Source organism: Ambystoma mexicanum, chromosome 9, assembly GCF_040938575.1.
Source record: "Ambystoma mexicanum isolate Mex_15411 chromosome 9, UKY_AmexF1_1, whole genome shotgun sequence".
Classification (NCBI taxonomy): Eukaryota; Metazoa; Chordata; class Amphibia; order Caudata; family Ambystomatidae; genus Ambystoma; species Ambystoma mexicanum.
In genome coordinates, this window is record NC_090931.1 from 1467289277 (window position 1) to 1467315355 (window position 26079).

Consider the following 26079-nt stretch of genomic DNA (forward strand, 5'->3'; position numbering starts at 1 on the left):
CTGGATTATTTTGGCTATCTGAGTGTTACCGCTTGGCGGGTAAGGACCCACCGGTCGGCTTACGGGCCCATTCTATCAGGGGTATGGCTGCCTCTACTGCCCTGCAGAGGGGTGTTCCTATTCGCAACATCTGTGATGCACCACCTGGGCTTCGGTACATACTTTTGTACGTCACTATTACCTCGATTCCATCCGGGGGCAGGATCTGGCATTTGGCAAGGCGGCCCTTTACTCCGCAAATTGATTGGGCATGCTAAATTTCTGTTTTCTAAATTCCCACCTCCTTGCATTGGTACTGCTTTGGGAGCCTGTCATAGATATGGAATACGTCGGAGGACCCAATCCCCTCGAAGAACAAGTTACTCTCTTACCTGGTAACGTTCTTTCGATGGGATGGCCCGAAGACGTATTCCATATCGCTCCCTCCCTACCTTCCCCGCTACAGAATTTCTTATGCAATTGCAGCTTACGTTTCCGCAAGGCTTTGTGTGTCAGACTGGCAGAAGACTGGTGGCACACGTTCTGGGGAAAAAACTACAACTGAGGCTACGGGTGTCGTGCGTCCTACTTATAACATCCAGTGACGTCGGCCGGCAGAGGAGGTCCTCGAGGGCGGCGTATCGACGTCATTGATGCAGGACACAGACCCCGAAGATTTTCCGAAGCAGCACAGCTGCAGTGATTACTGTCATAGATATGGAATACGTCGTCGGACCAGCCCATCGAAAGAACATTACCAGGTAAGAGAGTAACTTGTTCTTCTCTGCCGTAATTGTTTCCATGATGGGGAAGATTGTACCGTACATTAAAGGTTTTACATTTTGGTCAACTAATTTAGCCCATTGCAATGCTTTTTCGGGCATTGGAAAAGCCACGGAGAGCAGGCCATGGAGAGCAGAAGCCGTACAGAATCTAAAACGTGGAAATTCAGACATTAGGATAGAGACTCTAAAGGAGAGTGGTCACTTTCTGTTCTCTGGTGAATCAAAAAGTGTTTAGCTCTGGCCCAGTCTCTGGCTGAAATGAAAATATAGTCAACAGTCGAACAGCCATTGTGACGATTAAATGTGGGGTGGGCAGGCTGATGATTTGGGAACCGCCCATTACAGGCCTTGAGGTTTAGGTTAAACATTGTGCAAGAGGACTCAATTCCAAGATGGTGTCTTCTAATTGGATCATTGGCCTTCAGGGGAGGGATATCCCAGGGTAAATCCTGGTTGTCCCAAAACCCTGCCAGCTCTCTTACGGGTTCCATCTGTAGGTTAAAGTCCCCAGCCACGATGATAAATATTTCCTTGGCCGCTATTGGTACAAATTTTGTGTTGATTAAATCCTGCAGGCTTGCAAGTTTTGACATAACATGGGATAGCCGTAGCCTGTTATAAACGTGAATTAGGCAGAGCAGTTCTTTATCACCAACCCAAATGAGCAGCATTTGGAGGTCTATACAGTTAGTTTGTACGTCCTCTCACCTCCAATCTAGTGACACATCAATCCAGATCAGGAGTCCCCCCCCGATGGTTGCCCTTTTGGACCCTTGGTAGCTGGGCTAGAAAGAGGGAGGTAGCCCTGCAACATGACAGGGTCGAACTCCCAGGTCTCCTGAATGACAACTATGTGAAACCTGCGGATAAAAGAACACTAATCCTGGTCGTCCAGGTGTTTACAAATCCCTGGAATGTTCCATGAGAGGAGTCTAAGGCAACCGGAGGCCCCAGGACTGTCATCCAACCCCACAGACGCTATATTCACGGGGCAGCTTTTGGGAACTTGAACACCATGGCAGTGGCAGGTATTGTGGCCATCAGTGTGCAAGTTGGTGGTAAACCAAGCTTTGTGCGATAGGGGAGCCACGCTTAGGGAGGAGGAGTGCCAACAGACTGCTCTAAATAAGGAGAGCGATAGCTGCCGGTATTCCAGCGTGCCCACTGCACGGAATCAAGAAGGTTGGATTGTCATTGTTTATCCGTGCAAGTGAGGTCTGGAACCCAGCGTAAAGTCTCTCTTCCATGCAAGGATTATAAGCAGGGTTTCCTGTTTATTTATTTATTTTTTTTCTTCCGTGTTTTTTTTCCAGTGTTGCCAAAAAATGGCCGAATCTGTGTTTATCAGTGATTTCCCGGTTGCCCCTTTAAAAACATCGCAGATAACTGTTATTTCCAGCGTAAACACATATGTTTTTTTTAGTTTAATAGCGTACATACGTAGGGTAATATTTCTCAGCGCAAGATGTAATAAACACTTCATATTAATCCAGTAATCGCTAGCATTTTTACAGGTCAAAATTATTGTAATAACTCGTGCAATACTTTTTCAGGGTCTCTTATTCTTCACGCAATTCAATGTCTTGATTAAAAGCAGATGTATTTCACCTTCACCTATTGCCCTGGCCTCTCCGTGTCACTTGTGTCACTTCCATCTGCGGACCTGGGAGGTGTCCTCAGCAGGGGAGTATCCAGCATTGCAAGAATGGGGTCAGGGGGAGAGCCAGAACAAAACGTCCTGTTACTTTCCCCTCCAAATGCAGTGCGTGCAATTCCATAGGTCTCATTCGCACCCCCAAACCGGCCACCCATGTCCAAATCTACTTTTTTGGTAACATTTGTGGCAGATGGCATTTTAACACAAAACAAAAAAATCAAACTGCCAGATCATTACAGATGCAGGAATCTCATCTATAGAGGCCTCTGTTATTCCAACAGTCGACCTAACACACTTTTTGATTTCAAACTTGCATTTAGGGACTTGTAGTACCAAGTTTTTAACTGTGAAATCCAGGACTACAAGTCCCAGAATGCAACTTTAACACCAGGATTGGACGAGTGTCTTCCTAACGGAATGGATAATGTTGGGATTAATGTGATTTTTACATGGAAAAAACTAAAACATTTGGCTTATTAGGAAACTGAGCACAGGAGAATATCAGGATTTGAACAAGAACAAACCACTGTGATCAAGTAGGGAAGCCTGTTCTTCTGGTTACAAGTTCTGCAAGTTGGTACTTCACTACAACCTATCTATTTCCACTCTGTGCCTTTTTAAAAAAAATGTGATCTAGCATGTACTAGTGTCCAGTGGATTTATTTCTGAGTATCTTCACATTTGTCCAATAAGAAAGTCTAGGATTAGAAGGAAAGGTAGTTGCCAGACTCAACGGCATTGTCTGACCTAAATGTTATGGGTCACAATAGAGCCATCACAGTGCCGTGGTCCCTTGAGTGACATCTCAGGAATGGACATCCAGTGATCCTCATGACAAGCTGGTGTAGGCTTTAACAATATGTATTGGAAACTTCAGGTTGCATCATGTTAATAAACAATGATTGATCACAGACACAGACAGTCAGCTCTTAAAACTTCCAAACTCTAGAGGCGTAATTACTGGTAACAGACCAGTGACCAGAACGGTTAAATCATGGGGGAGGGAACAACACAGTGACATGGTTGCAGAAAATGCTGCATTAAAATGATGCCATGTTTATAATCCAGACCTTCTAATCCTAAAGTCTATAATTTAGCCATTAGATGATATGGTATCTGGGACAAAATACACACAAACCTCCTTATTTGCATATGGATTGCACCAACAGAAATGACTTCACAGAAAAGGATATTGCAAGGAGCATTATCTTTGATACTTGGAGGCACCTCATGCATCCAATCTATCACAAAATCCTCCCCTTCTCATCTGCCCCAATCCCACTTCCGCTAATGCCCCCCCCCCCCACTCTGCAACTAACTCAATTTTCCTATTCTAATCCAATGCAGACAAGGCCTGGAGACACCAGGTGTTGGCACAATGTGCCATCTCTCAGTCAAACCTCATCACTGTTAACCAAGTAAGTTGGCGACTGGCACAGTGCAAAACATCATGAACATATCATAATAACTTTAAATGGAACAGCTTGCAACATGATCTCCTTTTGCGCAGAGTTGCCACAACTATGAACAGATGTCCCAGGTCCCAGAAGGTATTGAGCAACCTGCCCGGTTTTAAATAAATTGTGCAATGCACAAACTCTTGTGCTGAGCCCTCTCAGGATTCACACTAGCCATTGCAGGCACCCAAACTCTGGGCTAGGCTAGACAAAAACATTCAGCAGCATCACAAGTGTTTTGATTGATGGAATAAGTAGCCATAAGTAAAGCAAGTGGCAAATAACTTTGTGGTACAAAATATCCAAATTGCACACTTATCACTCCCTCCCATTCACATTTCTAAAGGGACAAAGGTCCCTGATAATAGTACCCCCCCCTCCCATCAGTGCTTGTTGTACTTTATTTTTTCAAGATATAAGTACCGGAACATCGTTTAGAGAGGTGTTTGTGTTCCCAGAGGATACCTACAATTGTTCATTTGTGTTTGGTTTCCTATCTCTTGGTTAATCAATATAGATCTATATATCCCCTGATGGTAGAGATAGTGAAAAATAGGGGTGATCTTTTGGAACCTATTTAAATCACTGACGAAAGGTTCGGCAGCAGTGATGGATTACTACTGGGTTTGTGGCCGACAAGCCTACCTGCAACTCCTACCATCTTAGAGGGGCAAGTGTTCACTTGCCACCCTGAACTCAGTGCTACTAGTAATCCTGGAAGAACACCTGAAGGGAGAAGAAATGCCTGTCGAGGTGCCAACAGCCACTCTAGCACCTAAAGAAGCAGAAAGAAGCTTGCAGATCACACAAGAATTTGGTATGCTGCCAGAAAAAAGATGATTTAAATGGCGAGAAGAAAGAAGAGATCAAACTCAAAAGACTCTTCCACACTGCTCTTTTTTAGCTCAGCAGAGACTTTCTTTTTCGGCTCCTGGGGTACAAGCAGCTGCTGCAGTTTTCTACCCCCGGGGGATGCTGAGAATGGGTCACTATCCCACGTGATCAAGGCGGTGCACAATCTAGCTATTCAAATGAAGAAAGAAAGTAGAGTTCAGAACACAGATTGGCTATTGCTTGCCTTTGATTGGGTCTCGTCATGTCTGGAGGCAGCAGTAAAAATACCGGTTCCTGTGATTGTGTTCTTCTTGGTTCTCTTCTGCACGTGCCAACGGGGTTTCTGAACATGTGTTCCTATAGTCCCTAATAGTACAAAGAATATGGTATCAATTGGGGGGTCTAAAACACCTTACCATACAATAAACATTTCTGGGATTATAGATATGTCGGGTCGGAATGAGTTTGTTACTGTAGAAGTAACGAAAGGGGGGGATGTTGGGAAGGAGCCTAGTGCTTTTCCTTCATTCCCAAGTTTCCTAAGTGCTTTAGAATTAGGCAAGACTTCTGTTAACTGTTTTCGAAGCACTACAAGAATTCCAGGGCGAGGAGGGTCAGTAAATAAAGATAGGTAGGTTTTAAATATGAGGCACACATAATTATTTAGCTGAATATATTTGTAAAACTGTTAAAGGGTAGTTAGCTTTTCTCAAAGCACGGTAAACAGCAGAATCCCCTGTGCCAAAAAGAATGCATTGTGTCTTAAAAATAGACTACAGGCAGGCTGGCTGAGTACACAAGGTAACTCGGCAGCTGTTCTCTGTCCATCACAAGCCAATGAAGACTAAAAAAGATTCAATGCACGACAGAGTACTATGGGAAAACAGTTATTTTTTTTGTAGACATTACTGGGCCAGAAAAAATATAATTTATTGAGTGAAGTGTTGATATGGCGTGAAGATGTGTTTATGTATTAATGTTGAATAACGTAGCAAATGATGCTAAGCAAGAGCTACAATGTATTCCTGCAGAGGCAGCAGTATGTTAAGCAGGATTGGTCAAAATGTAAACCTGGCCATGCAACACTTGAGACTACAGCATCCCTTGTATGGCAAGAAGAACAGTTTTGGATGAGCTCTGCCGGTATCCAGTAACCAGGTTGAAGATTATATAAAGGCACCTGCTGTACACTAGTCTGCAGGAGCCATCCAAGGAAGACAGAATGCTGGTCAGAATGGCAGAGTCCTCTGCCATTCCCCCCAATCCTCATCTTTGTAAAGATTAAAGTTTGTTATCCCTTGCAAGATAGACTTGTGGCCTTAATTCCCTATGGGGGTGCATTTACTCTGGTGTGAGGGTGGTCAGGGGGTACCCCGATATATTTAAGGGGGCCTATAAGTATGGCCTACCTTTCAAATATCTGCACTTGTGATAGCTGAGAGACCTGGAAGCTGCTTCCATAGGGCTAACGGAAAAGATCTATTAAGGAACGGGCTCTCAGCTGTCGGATCCACTTCCTCAAGTTTGACTAATCGCCCCCATGATAGCGCAATTCCAAACTCATTACAGGAAGGTCTTCCAGGCACAATTGGTATATTCGAATTAACACAGGTGGTTAAAAGAGGAAATGAGTCCTTGGGCTGCGTTGAGCGAGTTAACGTGGTAGGGAGCTGAGAGGGGGCACACTGCAGTGGCTCCTGGTTTAGCAATGACTTCCCGATCTTTGGAACCATTCGGGATGGCGCCATCACAGGTGAGGCCAATGTAATAACGTCTGGCTGGAGCCATTTCTCCATGGGCCCATGCAGAACCACCTGTCTAGTATTGCCGTCACCTTGGTCTCTGGTGAGCAATGTATATTCAAGGGATCAAAGAAGGTTTACAAGAGGAACCGGGTTAGGGTGGGGCCGAGGGGCGGTAGACACATTTACTTCAGGGCAGCTGGCTGTGCATACTTGTTTGTGGGCTGGCGGCTTAGTCGCTGTTTTTTCCTTTTGCCCGCCCAAAGGGGGCTCTCCATCATCAATAGTTTATTGCGTAACGTACCAATTGCGTGCTCCTTAGTTTCCGCAGTTACTGTCACAGAGACCTGGTACATGTGAATATTGTCGGAAGAGGCTGCGGTTAATGGGACCCTGGATGATAGTTCTGAGGCACTAGGGTGCTCCAAATTCCCTAAAGATTGGATGAGATCGGGGTTACAACCCAGGATGACATCGACCACCCTTGCCAAGGTTTTCTTGAGATCACATTGGTCCTCTGCCAAATTGGTACATAATAGTAGGAGAGCGTCCAATTTCGACATAAGGATGTTTCATTTTGAGACTCGAAGTGTCTGTATCAGATAAAATCGACATACTGATGGCACGTATGGGGTTCACAATAACACTGTGTGAGAAACCAAAGGGTGTCTCGCCAACTAGTCCCCAGGGATCTCTCTCTCAGGCACAGCCATCTCCTTTGTATCCAGACCCTGAGGGTGGACCAGTGCGGGACGATCACCTGGGTGAGGGGTCTTCGGGGAGTGGAGATGAAACCGCCAATGGCGAGACGCGGTATTCCCCCCTTTTTTGTACACCTAACCCATCCTATTTTTTAGGATTCTCTGATTTCCCAACTTCCCCCTCCCCCTCCCTTTCTAAACAAACACTGGGCAGAGGAAGAGGTTGACTGAGAGTAACAAGACTAACTCTTCTACATCCTACATCGCACTGGAGATGTCCCGTTAATCAGGTCAGGCACTTGACTTCAAGTGCATACGTCTGATACCAATTAGCTCTCCTCACATGGATAAAAAGCAGAACATAGAGACACACTCTGAGCAAGGTGGAACACGAGTAAGAGCAGAACTTAGGGGCAAAAGCGACCCTACAGGAGCAGAGCGATGGACCAAGAGACGAGAGCAGCGAGTCCAGAACCCTAGGAGTTCCCTACAGGAGGTTGCTGCCTCCAGAAGGCCACAAAAATCATGTGGAGAAGGCCAAATCCAAATGCAGAAGGCTGCATTGTGTTTCAAGGATGCCAGCAACCCTCCCTGGTGAACGGCAGAGTTGGGGAGGCGAGGCCAAGTCTGTGGTACTAACCTTGACTCTTGAATGGGAAAACTGTAAAAAAAAGAAAGAAACGCACACAGCCGGTGTGTTGGCGAGCGACCTGAGAGACTGGTGTGTTAAGAAAAGATTGAAGTTGCAACATTATATCGCAAGTGAAGGCTGCATGCTTGTTGATGAGACGCGAAGAGAGGCAGACCTGTGAATTAACTTCGAAGTAAGGATAGCTATGAAACCAACCAGTGATACCGAGTAACGGAGTGGTCTGGCAAAAGGAAGTAGCCCACTCAGAAATCTCAGTGAAAGGTGACTTGTTTGTAACGATAAAGTGAATGAACTGTAAAAACAAAGTGATCAAAATTAACCTCAAGAAAAAGGGAGAGTGAAAAGCAGAACTTGAAGTCGAAGTGGTCCTCTGGAGATCTGTAGAGAAAGCCACGCACATTCGAAAGTCTTCGACTTCTGGAAAAGGTCTGAGCCCACTGAGGGAGACCTGAAGTGAAATAAGTTAGGAGAAGGGACCCCACTAAAGGATATTAAATAAGGTTGGTGACGGTAGCCCCCTGCAAGTATTGTTGAAATTTTGTTTTGAGGTCTGAGCCCGACTGAGGATGACCAACGCAAACTTTTGTTTTCAAGAGGTCTGAGCTCGACAGAGGGGGACTTTTGTTGAACGTTGTCTGGAAGACTGAAAAGAAAAACTTTAAAGTGGAAGGCCAGACGGGCCTCAATCCACGTTTTGAACTGCTATTGTGTTAAGGATCCGAGCCAGAGTGTGTCATCCTGCCTACAGGCACCACATTACTCTGTACTGTCTAACGTGCGGAGGAGAGCTGACTCAGCGACATTTATTCTTAATGTTGGAACACTGATTTTCCTTTACATACATATTTCCTTCACACACTTTTTGTACAAGAGATAAGGCAGGCATTCGGTTTTTGTTAGTATAGGCCATTTTGATTTGACAGACTCAACTTGGACTGTTTCATTTATTATTTGATGGTCGAGACTACTGGATCCTGGTTAAAGGGCAAAGTAGGAGTTTTTCCAAACCCAGAAACTTTAATAAAAGTTTTAGAAATGGTATCTTTTATGTCAGTGTCGTACTTGTGATACCATGCCTCCCCTACAACTGTCAGCGTCGCTCCCGTTGTGTGTATCTTTAGAGGAAGAGGCCAGCTTTTCGAGGTCATTGCTGATGGAGAGATTGGTACCAATAATATTGTCATGACCAAGTTGAGTAGATCCCAATGAATTGCTCTGCAAAGTACGGCAAATGTTTAGAAGAGATTTTTTGTTGTCTAAGAGCAGGCACCTGGGAAGAGCGTTTTTTCCTAAATTCAGGGCACCCCCAGGGAGTGGTTGGACCTCACTCTCCCCCGCTTCAACCAGTGGCTTTGCATTCTCCAAAAAGCCAATCATTTTTTTTGGCCATCAAATAGGGATCATTTTGGCTTTTTTTTTTTACCACAAGGACTTTTTAGTGTTGACACTCAAAGCGAAAGGGCTACGGGGTCGTTTCTCATTATGGGAAGGCCCACTGCACAGGGGTTCTACATAGCCATAGTGGACGTGTCAGCAAGTACTTGCCAATACACAAAAATAAAAATATTAAGAGACAAATATTAAGAGGGAAGGAGCGCAGTGCAGACAACAACTCTGTTAGGCAAGATTATATGCAGTACCCTTTGGGTGCACTACAATAACCCTGACCGCATGGCAATACGGACCCCACCTTTGGTATAAGTCTGATCTACACAGGTTGGTAGTGTGGTCAAGCAGTCAGGCTTATCCCAAGAGGCGTCAATGTGAGCAGTAATGTTGTGACAGAGTTTCACCATACAGTTATCCAAATAAACACTTATACTCAAGGTTTCTTGATAAAACAATTATTAATTTATTTCAGTCAGTTATATAAGCCTTCTTCAGAAAGGGAGCAAAACTTGTATAATTTAAATATACTTCAAAACAACCCGGGTGACTTAAATAGCTAGGACACTGTGGACATTGATTTATCACCATTACATTTAGAGCAATACTGAGTTTGGTAAAAAAAAGATAGAATAGAGGAATAAAACAAAGGTTAACAAATTATTCATAAACAGGTAAGTACTTTTAAACAACTTCCAAAGCAGAGTAAATGAACCCTTTCCTAGGGAAAAGATAAAGCACAGAGTCAGAGGTAAGAAGAGTCACTCAGGGAGCCAGGACTGCCAATGTTAATTGCACAATGTCAAGGGGAGCTGAAGATCTTCTTTTGCAGGTAGGTAAAAAGTCTTGCACAATGTTTGTAGAAATGTTTGTAGAAAATAGAACACTTGAAGGGCCACAAGCTGAGAGGCTTGTGAGGGGCAAAGCTTTAGCAACTCTGCAAGGTAACCAAGACAGGTCTCATCTGAGAGCAAGTAAGGCTATACAATAAGAGGTAGGTTCTCTTAGGCTTTACAGTACCTCTGGTTAGAAGAAATGGTTCCAGCTGGCTTCTGTTCCTGTACAGCTCCTGTTGTTCCTAAGCCTCAGTCGTGGACACAAGAGAGAGGACGTCTGGGGACTCCTGCTCTGCAATGGGAAGGTCAGCGGCAGCAATGGGCAAACTTCAATTCAGTGATTCTTCATTGTTTCAGCTCCTCGCGTCTGACAGCAAATAGCAACACTGCTGTTCTCGGATACCACTTCAGACTTTCCTTGTTTCTGGGGTCCAGCACTCTGTTGCAGTGGCTCAGGCTTGGTCAGTTCTGCAACAGGGAAGTCCGGAAGATCTTTCTGGTGCTCGGGTCCCACTTAAAAGCAACACACATAATCTGGTGTTCCTCTCCCTGGCACTTCGGTTCCAGCAGCAGTGGAAGTACAGCCAGCTCCGAGAGGATGTCCATACGGGCTTACTTTGGAGTTGATTGGTCCCACCAACTCAAGAGGAGAAGTTGTCCTTGCAGAGCTTCTCTAGTTGAGGTCAATTCGGAGCTTCAGCTTAGCAGCAGGGCTTCACCGGGCAAACCAGCGGTCTAAGAGCTGCAGCAGGCAGCCTCCAAGTTTGTTTTCAGATTCCTGTGTCCAGTGGTCGACTCTGCCTCCCAAGCCAAAAAGCCTAGCCATTTATGTAGGTTTCTCCCATTCATTCCAGCCTAGCTGTCAATCACACAGAATGGTGGCTGTCCTTGCCGGACAGGAGGCCGGCCAATCACCTTTGGGTGCATTCCTGTAACCAAGGGGATTAAGCACAGGGAGTTTCGGTCATCTCCCTCACTTCCTGCCCCTGTCAGATATACCGGAGTCAGAGGCGGACTTCACTTGTGAATCCAGCCAAAGACAAAACGAGCAAAGGGACCAAACCTGGTTGGGTGCGCAGAGTAAATCTCAAGAAGGACCTTTCCAACAAGAAATGGCGCAAAAAGACGACCGGGGCCATTTTGACAAAATGGGCACCCATTGGTGTTTTACTGCAGCTGCTTTGCAGCCTGTGGTAAAGACACAGAATGGTAGTAAAAAGTAAACCACTGCCACCAGCCATTAATTGTAGAAACGGTAACATAAAATGGTTACATGAGAACGTAGACAAAGGGGATACTAAGTAACCTCTCCAGCACTCTAGGTTAAGATAGTGTGTGCTGGGTCTAGAACGTTACAAAATGTAAGTAAAGTCAATTTCACTTCACTGCTCTTGGAAACAGTAGTTAAACCAAGATAAGGTATTTCAACCTTTGGGAAATCTAAGAGGCTTCCCTGTGCCACTGCACTGAAGGTTCTGTGTGTCACAATGCAAAGATAATGCCTATAGAGTGTGTCAGACTCCAAAGTCAAAAGAAACACACAGTCCAAATCAGAGAAATACATGAGAGAGTGGGAACAGGGTCTCACTCTCTCCAGGTTAGAGATAAAATGTCCTAAAGTCCAGCAAAAAGAGCTGGGGGTCTCTAAGGTAGAGGGGAATTAGCACATTTCTGAGAATTCTCCATAACAGGGCTTTACACCTGCAACTGTAGGGTAGAACCGGGACTTGCATACATTTTTCTTCATATATACAGATTCCCTACTGACTTTGAACCTTTGGCTTCTGTGAGATCTTTCAATCAAATCTTATACTCTTCAAACGTGGCTTTGTGGGTGCTTAACTGCCCCTGGACCTTTTTTTCAGAATCATGTTTGAATCTAGTGTGATTTAGGCCACTGGAATTTTAGTGCTAGCCTTTGGGTTGTTAAATGTATTTTTAAAGTTATGCCCTACTCTTGTTCAACTGTGAATGCATATTTACACTTTAACTTGTTTTGGCAACACTATTTTTCCCTGAAATATATAACTTTGCTAATTGTTGCTAAAGTGTGTCTCAATTTTTCGAGGGGCCTCTGGTTATGGTTTAGAATTGTTCCCCTAGAACCTTCATTAACTGTGAGGTGCACATTTGTTTTTCTGTAATACTATGGGCCTCATTACGAGGTGGGCGGTAAGGGATTACCGGCACCAGTAAGGGCACCGGTGCCGGTAATCCCTTACTGCCCTACTACGAGTTCCCTTTGCGGGTCCTTCCTTAACGCCTGGTTCTACCAGGCGTTAAGGACGGGACCCGCCAAGGGATACCGGGGTCAATAACGGTACCGCAATTCGCGGTACTGTTATTGCCGCCTTCCCCCTTCCCATTGAGCCCTATGGGGGCTCAAATGGGAATGGGGAATGGCTCTGGTGAATGGGGAATTACCGGTCCCTCCGACCTCGGAATGGACCGGTAATTTCTCCATCCACCAGACCGGAGTCGGAACGATTTTGGAGGCAGCCATGGTGCTAATAGCGCCAAGGCTACCTCCAACGTATGTCAGCACTAGGGCTCCTGTATGGCTATTTTAACTATATTTTAATGTCTGGTTAATTTCTTTTCTCTCCTCGTGTCTCTGTTGTCTGCCTATTCTTCAGCATTACATCTTTCATAGATTTGCATGCTGTGAATATTCCCTGTCATTAGGCTGGGAATCCTCGGTAACATAGAGCAGTTTAAACTTACATTGAAAACATCCAGTCACTTTTGTGCTTTATTACAGCATTTTGGGTCATACTGCCCACAGCCAATAGGAACATCTCCCTTAACTCCTCCCCTGTAAGCCATCTTGATATGTTTTACCATACGTTAGTGTAAGGAGTCCTAAAAAAATAATCTCTTCCAGATTTCTACAAATAATTTTGGATTTTAACATTTCCGTGAAAAATGCATATTTTTTTCGACGTCTCCTCGACGACCGGCGTTGGCAGCGACAGTGCTAGCTACGTAGACCGTTCTCGCCCGCGGTGATCTTCGACAAAGCTTTGTCTGCTCCATTGGGCCTACCTCATGGCTGAATCCACGAGGAAGAGCCTGTTCAAGGATTGTTACCACTGCCATTGTCACTGGCGTCGCTGTCACCCACACTACAGCACAACATCAATTTTTTATGTCCGGAAGCAAGGAGGAACGAGGTCCCCACAGCTTTCCAGGGAGGCCCAAGCCCTGTGGCATTGGGCTGTACAGCACAACATGTTTCTCATCCCCCTTCATTTACCATGGATTCAGAACACTCTGGCGGACTCCCTCAGCAGGGAGGTGCGCTCTTGTCACGAGTTGGAACTGCATGACGACCAGCTTCACCTGTTGTTTCAGAATTGGGGCAATCCGGAGATCGACCTTTTTGCCACCTAGGACAACAGTCGCTGCAGGGTCTTTGCCAGCCTTTTCCCCCATTCAGAGAACTTGAGGGACACCTTTGCATTTCCAGGGGAAGGGAAGTTTCTGTATGCATTTCCCCCAATTCCTGTGATGCCTCGAGTCCTACACACCTTCAGACTGTATTGGTGCAAACTCATGTTAGTGTCCTGTGTGTGGCCGAGACCGTTTTGATACTCCGACGTCCTTGCCCACTAGTCAGCGGCGCCGATCAAGCTGCGCCTGCACCAATCACTCGTGTCCAGCACCACGACCCGGCCTCTCTCAATCTGACGGCCTGGCTCCTGTGTTCTTAGAGTTCGGGGCCCTGTCCCTTCCAGAAGATTGCCAGGAGGTCCTGGCAAGGGCTAGAGCTCCGTCCACCTTGAAGTGCTACAAGAGCAAGTGGAAACGTTTTCAATTATGGTGCAGAAACCATTGACTGCAACCTCAGACCATCCGGCCGGAGGATCTGTTGCCTTATCTGTTTTCCCTGGCTGAGTCTGGCTTTATGCATTCTTCCATTAAGGTGCACCTGGCGGTGATCTGTAGGGGTGCCATACGTGTGTTTCCCTTAGCTGGTGAAGGAGTTTTTGCGTGGGCTGTTCCGGTCTTTTAGAACTGTCCGTCACCCAGCGCTAGCGTGGGAGCTACATTAAAAAAAATATTATTGAGCATTTGTTAGGCGCTTATACAACAGAATTGTGTTTTGAGGCGCCACAAGGCTAATGAGGAGGAAACAAGGGGTATTAATAACAATGGCAAAACAGCAAATATACCGTTGTGGTCCTAGTAGGCCTTGTGGCATTCGGACGTGCAAGTGCAGTGAAAAGAAGTGCAAGAGATAGGGATGGGTGGTGGGGGGGATGGACAAGTGCTGGTAGGTGCCTGGGAGGGACGTGCCAAGGGTACCAAACAGGAGGCCTCAGGCTAAGTGCTGGTGCAGACTAATCCAAAGGGTAGGATTCACACCATGTTCTAGTCGCAAGGCTCATGCAGTCGCTGTTCGAAAACTCATGCACCAAGCATTCATTAAACATCTTTCCTGGAAAATAGCGTTCTTGGTGGTCATAACTTTGGCCAGGCGAGTGGATGAGATCCAGGTTTTCCTCAAAACCGCCCTATTTGATGTTTCACAAGGACGAGGCTATTCTACGTACTAACCCGACCTTTATGCCTTAGGTGCCATCTTCTCTCCTTCTCAATCAGCAGGGGGTTTTGCCATATTCTTTGGCACATCAACATCTCCAGCAGAATGAACCATGCATACGCCTGATGTATTGTGTACCCTCAAGTACTATGCCAAGTCATTCCGTACAGCAGATCAACTGTTTGTTTCATTTGGACCTTCTGGGCCCAGGAAGGCTCTCTCAAAGTCCTCCATTTCAAGATGGATTGGGGCCTGCATCTCATTCTCCCATCAACAAGCTGGCAGGCCGCTTCCCGGCAGGCCCCAGGCGCACTCCCAGAGCAGTGGCTGCAACCACTGCTTTTCTCTCCGGAATTCCACTGCCTGATATCTGCTGTGCAGCCACCTGGAGATTGGTGCATACATTCACCAGGATCTACTGTTTCGACAGAGATTCTGCAGAAGAGTCTAGAGTCAGCCAGTCGGTTCTGCAGAACCTTTTTGTGTGAGATTAGTAAGTCTCCAGTGGTAAATTATGCTGGGGGCTTGCCTCTGCCCATATGTATTGTTGTAATACTGCTTGCTTTGTAATCTATTCACAGCGTTTGAATCTATGAAAAATCCAATGCTGGAGAAGGAATAAGTTACTTCCCTGTAACTCCAGTTCTCCAGCAATGGTATCTTTCATAGATTCACATGCGACCCTGCAACCTACCCCACATGGCTGGTCTTTTGGCTCTCAATGCCACTCACGTGCGCTTGCCAAATCTAAAAATGGCCGACATGGGAGAAGTTAAGGGAGGTGTTCCTGTTGGCTGTGAGCAGTAAGACCCAAAATGACTCTAATATTTATTTTTTGTTTTATTTATTGATTTGCTTATACCGCGCCGTAAGCCCACAGGCATCAGGGTGCCAACATACAGACAAGGAACCAAAAACGTACAGGGAACAGGACGTAACATATAACATATAGATGGAGCACAAAAGTGACTGAAAGTTTTCAATTTAAGTTTAAATTGCTCTGTTACCGAGGATTCCCAGCCTGACAACGGGGAATATTCACAGCATGTGAATCTATGAAAGATACCAATGCTGGAGAACCGGCGTTACAGGGAAGTAACTTATTCCTTACCAGATAGAGGACGTATAATATAATCCAAGAGTGGGTTGTGCTTTTTACATTTTGATAATGCACTGTTTTTGTAAAGGCACTAGTTATTTTTTCTATGTGTTATAATCTTTGTTCCCCCTTCTTACAATATGTTGTGTGCCTATCCTTTAGTATAAGGGTGTTGGATGTCTTAAATGACATTTACTGTTTTTATAGTACATGCAGTATTTTTACTGCGTGTTTCATGTTTACTAAAGTTCTTATTCAACTAGTAGCGGTATATATATGTTACATAAGAAATGTGTCTATTTTTCAGTATACCACTGTGATGTATTTTCTATGCATAAATGTGTGGACTAATTGCACCGTTGTGTCAGCCCACATCCCCTTCCTGAAGTTAAGTCTGACTGCTCTGCCACTCCACATTTTAAATGACGCTTAGGCTTTCTTTTTAGATGGATGCTGTGCCCCCTTAAGGGTAGTGTTCATGCAGCCCTCCATCAAGGCTTGTACAAAACCTGGCTTCACAAGATTCATGGGCTATGTTTGCATATCCCAAATTAGGCTTAATGCTAGACTAAAATGGGGAGCTTCCGATGAGCAGGAGATGCTGCTCATTTTAGCTTAAGCTGCAAGAACAAGCTTGACATCAGCGAGATTTAGGTAGGTCCAAAGGTGACCCATCTTAATCTTCCTGACCCCCTGCCATATGAAACTGTTGTTCTGTGTTTAATTACAAGAAGATACTTTAGCAACACTCTAGATAGTAAAAGACATCGGACTATGAAAGTGGGCGGTCTGCCCTCAAAGCTGTCAGAATCTTCTAAGGACATTAGCAAAGCAATACAACCTGACAATTCAAATGCAATGGGGTCCTTCCTGGAAAGCTTGTGTTGAACAGGAGAGACGTCTAGGTGCACTGTGATGGCACAATGGGTTGTTAAATTCCAAATGTTCATCTGGGACAGCGCCTATAGGTTCATATAAAACTGTATCTAGCAAGACCACCCATTAGTCAACAGCCAGCAGGAGCAAACTGCTCCTCAAGTTATTACAAAGGGACCTCTCTTCCCAAACAATGTGTTAGCACTTCTCAGGAAGTATGCACCGTTATGACACTTGCATCTCTTTGCGCTGTGGTGAAACAAAAAACAGAGGAAAAAAATAAAACACAGCACGGTAGCAAAGTTGGGTGTAGTCTACACCTAGGTAATCTGGCAGCCTAAATGCAAAGCAAAGACCCAGGACCCTGTACAGCCCACATGCTTGGTACAGAATCAATTCTCTGTACAGTCTAGACACTTAGCGTTGATCAGATCGTCAGCAGAGTCCAGTTGCTTGATACAATATAGATGCTTTGTACAACCCAGATGTTTAACATAGTTAAGGCACATTCGCAGCCCGTTTCCCTCACACTGTGTCTCTTGTTTCCTCTTCCTTCACCCTTAGAGCAGTCTCTGGGGGTTCCACTGTGGACTGCCTGACTCTTTTCAGACCCTAGTGAACATTTTCTGCCTCACCTGTTGCATTTTTCCTGCAGGTGCCGACTATAAAAAAAAGTTTAAACCAGTCACGACTAGCTATGATTATGATGCACCCTTGTCAGAAGCTGGGGACCCTACAGAAAAACTTTATGCGTTGAGGACTGTTATCAGCCAGGTAAGAAGAATACACCCTCTTGTGTTTGTTATACCTGAACACAGAACCTCCCTCATGTCCGACACCTGTACACTGTACCTCACCCATGTTTTACACCTGTACACTGCACCTCCTTCATGTCTTATAACTGTACACTGCACTGTCTCTGGATTCTCACACATAAACACTGCACCACCCCTCAAATTACCTTTGGCTCTTGTAGATTAAACCTAACCTCCTGTCTCATGGCAGTACACTGTAATCTCCCCCCGTGTCTGACAGCTTTATACAGCACACATAATTTCTCCAGCATTGGATCTTTCATAGATTCACATGCTTGAATATTCCCTGTTGTCCGACTGAGGGCCCGATTCTCATCTTGGCGCAGTGAGCGTGCTAAATAGCACGAATCACTGCACCATTTCTTGACGCCCAGGCACCACTGATATTCTCATGTGGGCCTGGGCGTCTTCGCATAGCACGACGGTGCTTTCACTGTAATCCGCCTTGTTTCCGAAGGAAACAGGCGGATTGCAGAGTCTCGGCAGCATTTTTGTTAAATAACGAGAGAATCGTTATTCTACAAAAATGCTACCGAGAACACAGTTCCTATACACCAAAGTGAGCAGCTTCTACATTGCAGGATTTTGAAGCTGCTTACTTTGGTGTATAGGAAAGTGTTCATATACACCCGTGTGGTGTATATGAACACTTTCATTTAAAGCGAGCAGCTTCAACGTTGCATCCTGCAACGTTGAAGCTGCTCGCTTTGGTGTACATGAAAGTGTCCATATACAACACGAGTGTATGGACACTTCCATTTACACCAAACAAGGCTTCTTGTGGCACTCCTCCAGTTTAACGGCACCAAAAGGGTACCGTAAATGTGCGCTAGTTTAGCGCACATATTAAACTGGAGGAGTGCCACAAGAATAGGCTTCCAAAAAGCCAGTTTACGAATGTGGCGGTTGATAGGTTGGTTTCCAATCCATCCCAGCAACCGCCACATATATTCCGAAATTGGCGCATTCCTTCTGACTTCGGAGGAATGCGCCAACTTCAGAATAGGTCTTAAGTACCGAAAAGGTCGTTAAGCCTTTTAACGCCCTTTTCGATACTTACCAACTTGAGAATCGGGCCTGAGAATCCCTGGTAATTGTAAAAGAGTCCATAGAAAAGCAATGTGCATTGCTAATTAGGCCTGAAAGAAATTCACTTGCGTAGTCCCTCCACCTCATTTTGGCCCCTTTCGTCACTAACCAATGAGGTGGCAGGGCTCCAGGCAGCCCAGCTATCTTCAGATTTTTCACTGCAGTCTAGTGACTAGGGAATCCTTCACAGCTCGCTCAGCTTTGTCATTATAATTCAGTCTTTTCAAATAATTCTTTCACAAGTAGAGCATTTTTCCTCTGCTTTACAGAGGCTGTGTTCTGCAGTACAGGAAACGTTTGTTTTGACCTCCAAATCGTTGAGGGAAGATCCTGCACTGGCCCTTCACTCTTCAAGAATTGCCTAAGGTGCTCCAAAAAGATTGTCTTCATATGAGACCCTCACCAGGAGTGCATATATTGTATTTACCCTCATGACATTCAAGGATGTCACAGTTGTCAAACCTTCACACAGAAGACCCTACAGGACAAGCACAGGAGGCTACATCTACATCTGGAGAGTAAGTGCCGCTCCTCTGATATGGAATCTGTTGAGACAGCCCTGTCACTCACAACAGGACCCCTGAGAAGTATGCTCTATCAGTGGAGAGAAGGGACAGCACCACCTGCATAAGCAAGGAAGAAGGGGGAAAAGGAGTTGGGGTCACCTTTTGAAGCACTCCCGAAATCAAAAAGAAGAAAAACCAAAATCGACAGGTAAGACCCCCATCTCATCCAGGACTATTATCAAGGGAACGTCCACGGACAAATCGTCCACCAGGCCCTCCAGGGCAGGCATATCACTGTCCACGGCTCAATCGTCCATGGCTAAATCGCTGTCGAAAAGTGCCTCATCCATGAAGGACCAATCAAGGAAACGCAAACCGTCTTCGTCAACAAAGTTGCCTTTGGGAAATGTCCACGGCTAACCCCCCCGTCTACGAAGCAACCCTCGTCCACAACTACCAAAAGGGATCCCTCGTCCACAACTAGCACAAAGGACACCTCGTCCACAGCTTGTTCTAGAGACCCCTTGTCCATGACTACCAGCGCATCGTGGATGGCCGGGAAACAGTTGACGGCAAATATATCATTGACGGGAAAAACACAGTCCACCAGCCATTTGTCCACGACAACCCTCCCATCCATGGGAAAAACAGTAGTAACCCAACTACCCCCCCCCCCGTCCATGGAACAGAGTGATAAACACACACTGTCAGTGCCACAAATCTCAGTTTCCAATGTTAAAAGGAAATGGTTAAGCTTCGTGACATTCTTCAAGAATAATTTTCTGACTTGGAAGAAGCCTCAGACAGGCCTCATTCGGTACCCAAGGAGTACAGCCCCCCTCTGGCTGTCACCCTCGGAAGACACTTCTGAACCTTTTCAACCCTCGTTAATGCAGTCCCTTAAATATATCATGGGCGAATTTCAAAGGAGGCAAAGGGCATACTTCTCTACCACCATCACAGTAGATAACGGCAGATCCCCAGTCGCTACTCATGAGGTACCACCCAAGAAGCAGAGGAGCATCTCCTTGCCCAACGACAAAGACCCACCTCCCCACCACTGTCCGTCAGGGTGCCATCCTTGCTATCTCTTACTGATTGGTAGGACCTAGTTGATGATCCTTACATGAACTGTTCAGAGACACAAGCCAACAAGCCTGAAGAGGGAGAGATTCCTCAAGACTCACCTCAACAGGATATTGCCTAATTAGAGTATTACACCAGTGAGAAACAAGAGGTGAGACTCCCCTGGAAGCTCTTCACCACTGGATGATATTGCTTTGTTCCATTCAATCATTGCAAAGGCGACAACGATGTTCAATAGTGAAGTATCGCGTGCAGAGAAAAAGTCTGTGCTTTATGAGCACAGAGACAAGAGAAGGACTGTTACAGCTAGACCCATTCTAGATACCATATGACAGTGGTCTTCAAACATTTTTGGCCGGGCCCCAGGCCTCCAGATAAGGTGCGTACGAGGCCATTTTACACATGAAAATCTTGTAAATACGACAGCTTTATTAATTTCCTGTGTACATTTACACACAAGTTTAGTGCAGAAGGCAGTGCAAAGGTCAGGTTACTTGACAGAAGCCAGAACGCTTTCAACATTTAAATATATACAGGAGAGATCAAATGGCCAAACATTAGAGAAATGAGGAAAGGTGTATTCTGTCACAATGCAGAAGGCTGCCGCATAGTAATGATTTCCATACGTCGGCTGGATGTCACATACATTTTACTCTCTTGCAAAGGAGAAAAGTCATTTTTACTCTCTTGAAATCACATTTATGCTCAAAGTTTAAAAATAGGGAGTAAAATACTCCCACCTCAAAATCTTATCTGGAGCACTGCCGGGCCCCCCTGAGCAAAATTTGGGCAGGTCAGGGCCCCCCAGAAATGGCAAATGAACAGTATATATTGTGTGCCGTCACCTGCTCCCATCCCTGTCGCTGGGCTCCCTCATCCCACTCCTGCCCAGTCCCTGGTCTCTCCCCACCCCATCACACACTCTGGGCTCTCCCCACTCTGCTCCCACCACTATCCCATGGTTCCCACCCATTGTGCTAACACCATAGTCCCTGGGTTCCCCCCATCCCATTCCCAACACAGTCTGAGGGGCAGTGGAGGCTGGTGATTTTTTTTAAGTAAGTGGAGGGGCATAACTATTTCCCCCAAAAATGCCATAGCGACCGAGCATAGTGAGGGTGCCCGAACCAATAAAAGGGGTTCGCGGGGGGATTCCCCCTGTGAATTTTTTTTAAATAATGGGTTAAAATGTTGCATTGTAGAGCATACTTCTAACAAAAAAATGGGTAATAGCCAAACAGTTTGCAATTGGTGCTGGGGGGCCCAGGGGGCAGGCATTACATTTTTTACTATGATAGATTTCCAGTATAAAGATACCATCCCTGTCCTCTGGGCCCCACTGGGCCTTACACAATCAACATGATTATGTGTGCATGCAAGGCGCTGCACATTCATACAGCAATCACTCTATCATTCACACAAGCATCCATCACCATACACTCCCTCATAACATAAGCATACACGCATCCATACACATGTTTAAATAAAAACAATGAACATAAACGTACCTTCTGCATTGGCCTGCGTGTGGGTGCTGAAACGCCCTGCTCCAGGCTGCTATGTCCGTATGTGCGAGGAGGCGCAGGTGGTCCCCCTCGGACATACAGACATGGAGTGCCCCAGCCAGAATTTCCAATGAGCTATGCAATGCTGGCGAAGCAAAACACCCCAGCACTTGCATGGCTCAGTGGGCCATAGGGCTCAATGGGAATGGGGAGCTTGGATGCACCGGCACTTACTATGGCTGTACGGTAGCAACGTTGCCGGTAGCTTACCAGCACCGTTGTTACCGTACCGCCATAGTTGTAATGAGGCCCAGTCTGTGACTAAAGGAATGATATCCATTTACAACTGCGGGACACTTTTTCATTGTTGCCTGAGGCAGCTTAATGCTTCAGCCCGACCATGTGAGCCACCCCTGCCCATTTCTTACAATCCAAAAAAAAAAAGTTTTAATTTTTAAATATTTCATGCTGAGCTCTCAGGGGCCTCCCAGGGATGCACCCGCGGACCCCTGAGGGGTCGCGCCCCACAGTTTGAATACCGCTGCCAAATGGGAAGCCGGAGAGAACATCCTAGTCAACCCACTATCTGTTCCCGCTACAGTGGCCAGGCCAGAGAAGAAATACAAGGACCCAGAGGACGCATCACTGTGCGTGCAAGGGCACCCAAAACCCCTATTCAGTCATCACTGTGGCCACCAGGAAAAAGCCCTCGCAAACCCTGCTTCGCCCACTAACGGCTCCGCCTGACAAGGAATGCAGAAACTTGAAGCCATAGACAGGAAGGTAGCAGCTTCTGCATTGTTATCCATCAGAACAGCGAATGCCCTCGCTATGACAGTGAGAAATGACGGAATTGTGGCACAAGTTGTCCAGGTTCATGGACCACCTGCCAGCCGAATTTCAGGATGTAGCGGATCATCATTGGGGACGGGGAATCGATGTCTGACCACGATAGACTCAGTAGTCGATGCAGCAGAGGTGAGATTCAGACAAATGGCTCACGGATCGGTACTTAGGCACCAGGCATGGATGAAGGCTACCAACTTTTAGGCCAGAGGTGCAGGCACAAATAATTGACATGCCATTTAGTGGCCAAGAATTGTTTGGTAAAAAGGTGGACGATCACCTGAAGGGAATCAAAACGGACACTGATACAACCAGGGCCATCAGCTCACGGAGGGACAAGGAACAGCATACCTTTCGCTCCTTTCAAGGAGGATCGTGGGGGTTTCGATCTTAAAACAGACCCTATTCCACACAGCGGTCCACCTCAGCAAATCAGTCGTCCAATAGATACCAGCAGTTCTCCTTAAGAATAAAATTGACGTGAAGTGCCATCCCCTTCCACATCGCGCCCCGGTGGGAGAGACGTTCAGCCACCACCTACATCAGTGGTAAAAGATCACTTAGGACAAGTGAGTGCTAGAGATAGTAAGCAAAGGAGACACCATCAAGTTCCTCACACGCCTGCCGGCTTTACCACTGCATGCACGCAACGCATATCACATGGTCGCGCTGAAGCCGGAAGTGGTAAAACTGCTATAAAAATCAGCTGTAGAGATCGTACATTTCAGTCAGAGATGGAAAGGATTCTTCTACTGCTTTTATCTGGTAAAGAAAATGAACCGACAGTGGTGACCGATTCTAGACCTACGCACGTTACGCAAATACATAAAGCGCATAAAGTTCAAAATGAGCACACTTCAATAGGTACTGCCTTGGCTCCAAAAGGACGAATTTCTGGCAACAATCAACCTTGGTATTCTATTGAAGCATGTGAATCTATGACAGATTCAATGCTGGAGAAGTCTTAGTTATTTACCTGTATATGTATTTCTCCAGCATTGGTATCTTTCATAGATTCACATGCGTCCGCCTGCCCCTTCCCGGTGTGGCAGTCATCAAACAGTCACTATGAAGGGCTTAAGATCTGAAGATGTCTGCTTGGAGTGGAGCTTAAGCCCTGCCACCTCATTGGTTAGTGACAAAAGGGGCCAAAATGAGGTGGAGCGACTACACAAGTGAATGCCTTTCATGCTTCATTAACAATGAATATTGCTTTTATATGGAAAATGTTTAAATTACCGGGGATTCCCAGTCTGATGACTGGGAGTTTTCAAGCATTTGAATCTCTGAAAGATACCAATGCTGGAGAAATACAGTTACAGGTAAGAAACTAAGACTTCTCTCACCTGCACTCTACAATCATCCTGATGTGCCCTACGCCTTTACACAGCACATTAGTCATGTCTTTTGCCTGTATGCTGCAATTATCCTTATTCCTTAAACAAGTACTCGATATACGCTTTCTGCTCTCACACCTGTACTTGTTCACCTTATCTCACACCTGTAAACTGAACCCTTCCTAGTATCCCATATTTGTGTACTGTACCCACGTCTCACTGGTTAACTCCACACTTTTTTGGCTCTGCCCTGTACTCTGCACTCTGATACATTGTAGTGCAATCTTGCTTGTTTCTTCAACCTGTTCTGCTGGGCCTGATGCCTATTTTCTCTGTGCTCATAATCTTCTCCTACGGCATGTCTCCGTTTCACTCTGCATCTGCCCCTGTTGACACTGTGTGTACATGTATCCTTTGCAATCTCTCTCTGCTCCTTCTTTCTTTTTGAAAGTCATGTCTCTCTCTTCTGACAACTGTTTTTTCATTTCTCTCCCCAGTTTAAAGATATCCCACAGGGCCCAATGCCTCCGCCCACCATCAAAGAAGGCTACGGATACGTTCCATTGCTCAAGGTCAGCATCCTCACCTTTTCTGTTGAGAGAAGCCAGTAGCCTTCTCGCTATATAGAAATGAACCATTCCCAAGGTCATTCCCATGCTCCTTCTGCCTAAATATTCCTTGCTCCTCTAACTGGCTGCTGTCCCAGGACTTGTCTGTCTTTGGGTGAGAGACAGGCAGGGAGAAAGGTATTTCGGAGAAATAGACACCTATGCATAACTCCTCCACCCGTGTTAGGAGGATCATGGCCATATGAATTTCCCCAGGCTCTTTCCAAATCTAGGCAAGTAGGGTATCCTTTAGCTCCCTTAGCTCATTTAGGGGCTGCAGTGGTAGGAATACATGCATAGTAATACAGTACTACTTAGAGTAAAGGTGTTAGGCAAGATTGTATGCAGTACCCTTTGTTACCTGTTTGTTGTATGCAGTACCTGCTGGCAATAGGAACTCAACCTTTGGTATAGGTCTGTACTACACAGGTTGGTAGCGTGTTGAGCAGCCAGGCTTATCTCAAGAGGGGCCAGTGTGAGCTGTAGGGGAGTTACACAGAGATTCACAGTGACAAGTATTCAAATAAACTCTTACACGCAAGGTAAGCCTTCTTCAGAAGGGAGCAATATAAAACAACACACACATACACTCCAAAAATACACACTCTTAGTTATCTAAATCAGCAGATACCCATTTGGGATGACACACAGCCACTACCTACACCCTCAGGTGACTTCAATAGCTAGGGTGCTGTTGGCATTAATATATTACTGTTGCATTTAGAATATTACTGGGAGTAGTGTTAATGTTGCCAAGTTGGCCTAGTACAATAGTCACTTGTTTTGTTCCTCCCCTCCCTTTCTGCACCCCTCTCCCTTATCTTTTGTTTTCCTCCGGCTCTACCAGAAATGTCGTCAGGCCTAGTACAGTAGTCGTCTGTCTGTTTCCATTTCCTCCCCACTCTCCCCCTCCCTTCCTTATCTATGTCTTAGCTCTTGCACTATCTGAAATGTCATCAGGCCGAGTACGATAGTTAATTTCACATAATTACTGTTCATGGTCTGTAAGAATGGCGTTGTATTTTCCCTTGTTCCCTCCCTTGCCGTGAAGCGCTTTGAAACACATTGTGTATAGGCACTATATAAATAAACTATCATATCATATCAAAGAGAAGAGTTCAGAATAAAACAAGTATTCACACAGTTATTTTCAAGTAGGTAAGTACTTTCAAAACACCCCCCACCCCCAATGCAAAGTTAGTTAACCCTTTCCTGGAAGGAAGGCAAAACATATAAGCAGAAGAGAGAAGAGTCATTCAGGGAGCAGGCCCGCCAATGTTAAGATAGCAAAAGTCAAGGTGAACTGAAGCTCTTCTTGCAGGTAAGTAGAAAGTCTTTTTTCCGATGTTTAAAAAAGTCTTTGTAGAATAGAAGCAATCAAAGTAGGGCCACAAGCTGTTTAGGCGTGTGAAGTAAAGAAGCTGCAAGCAACTCTACACATGCAACCAAAGAGGACAAGTGGCTACATAACAGAGCTACGTTCTCTTACCTTTAGGATCTCGCTGTTCCTGGGCCTCAGTCGTGGGGACAAGAGAGAGGACTCCTGCACTGCAATGGGACGGTCACCGCTCGCATCCGGCAAACTACAAACAAGTGGCTGTTCGGTGTTTCAGCTCCTCGCGTCTACCGCAAATAGCAACACTGCGGTTCCTGGCTGTCGAGATGGGCTTTCCTTGCGTCTGGGGTCCCGCCCTCTGTTGAGGGGGCTCAGGCTCGGTCAGTCCTGCTTCCTGGGAG

General features: G+C 45.8%; 1 protein-coding gene across 1 annotated transcript in view; it reads left to right on the top strand.

The window, feature by feature from the left end:
- The window catches only part of LOC138489231 (beta-galactosidase-like), a 797092-nt gene that overhangs the window by 552012 nt on the left and 219001 nt on the right, over nucleotides 1-26079 (top strand). Inside the window, exons 11-12 of the mRNA XM_069616908.1 lie at nucleotides 17206-17324; nucleotides 24232-24306. Of these exons, the coding sequence (XP_069473009.1) occupies nucleotides 17206-17324; nucleotides 24232-24306 (194 nt within the window). The remainder of the gene's footprint in view (nucleotides 1-17205; nucleotides 17325-24231; nucleotides 24307-26079) is intronic.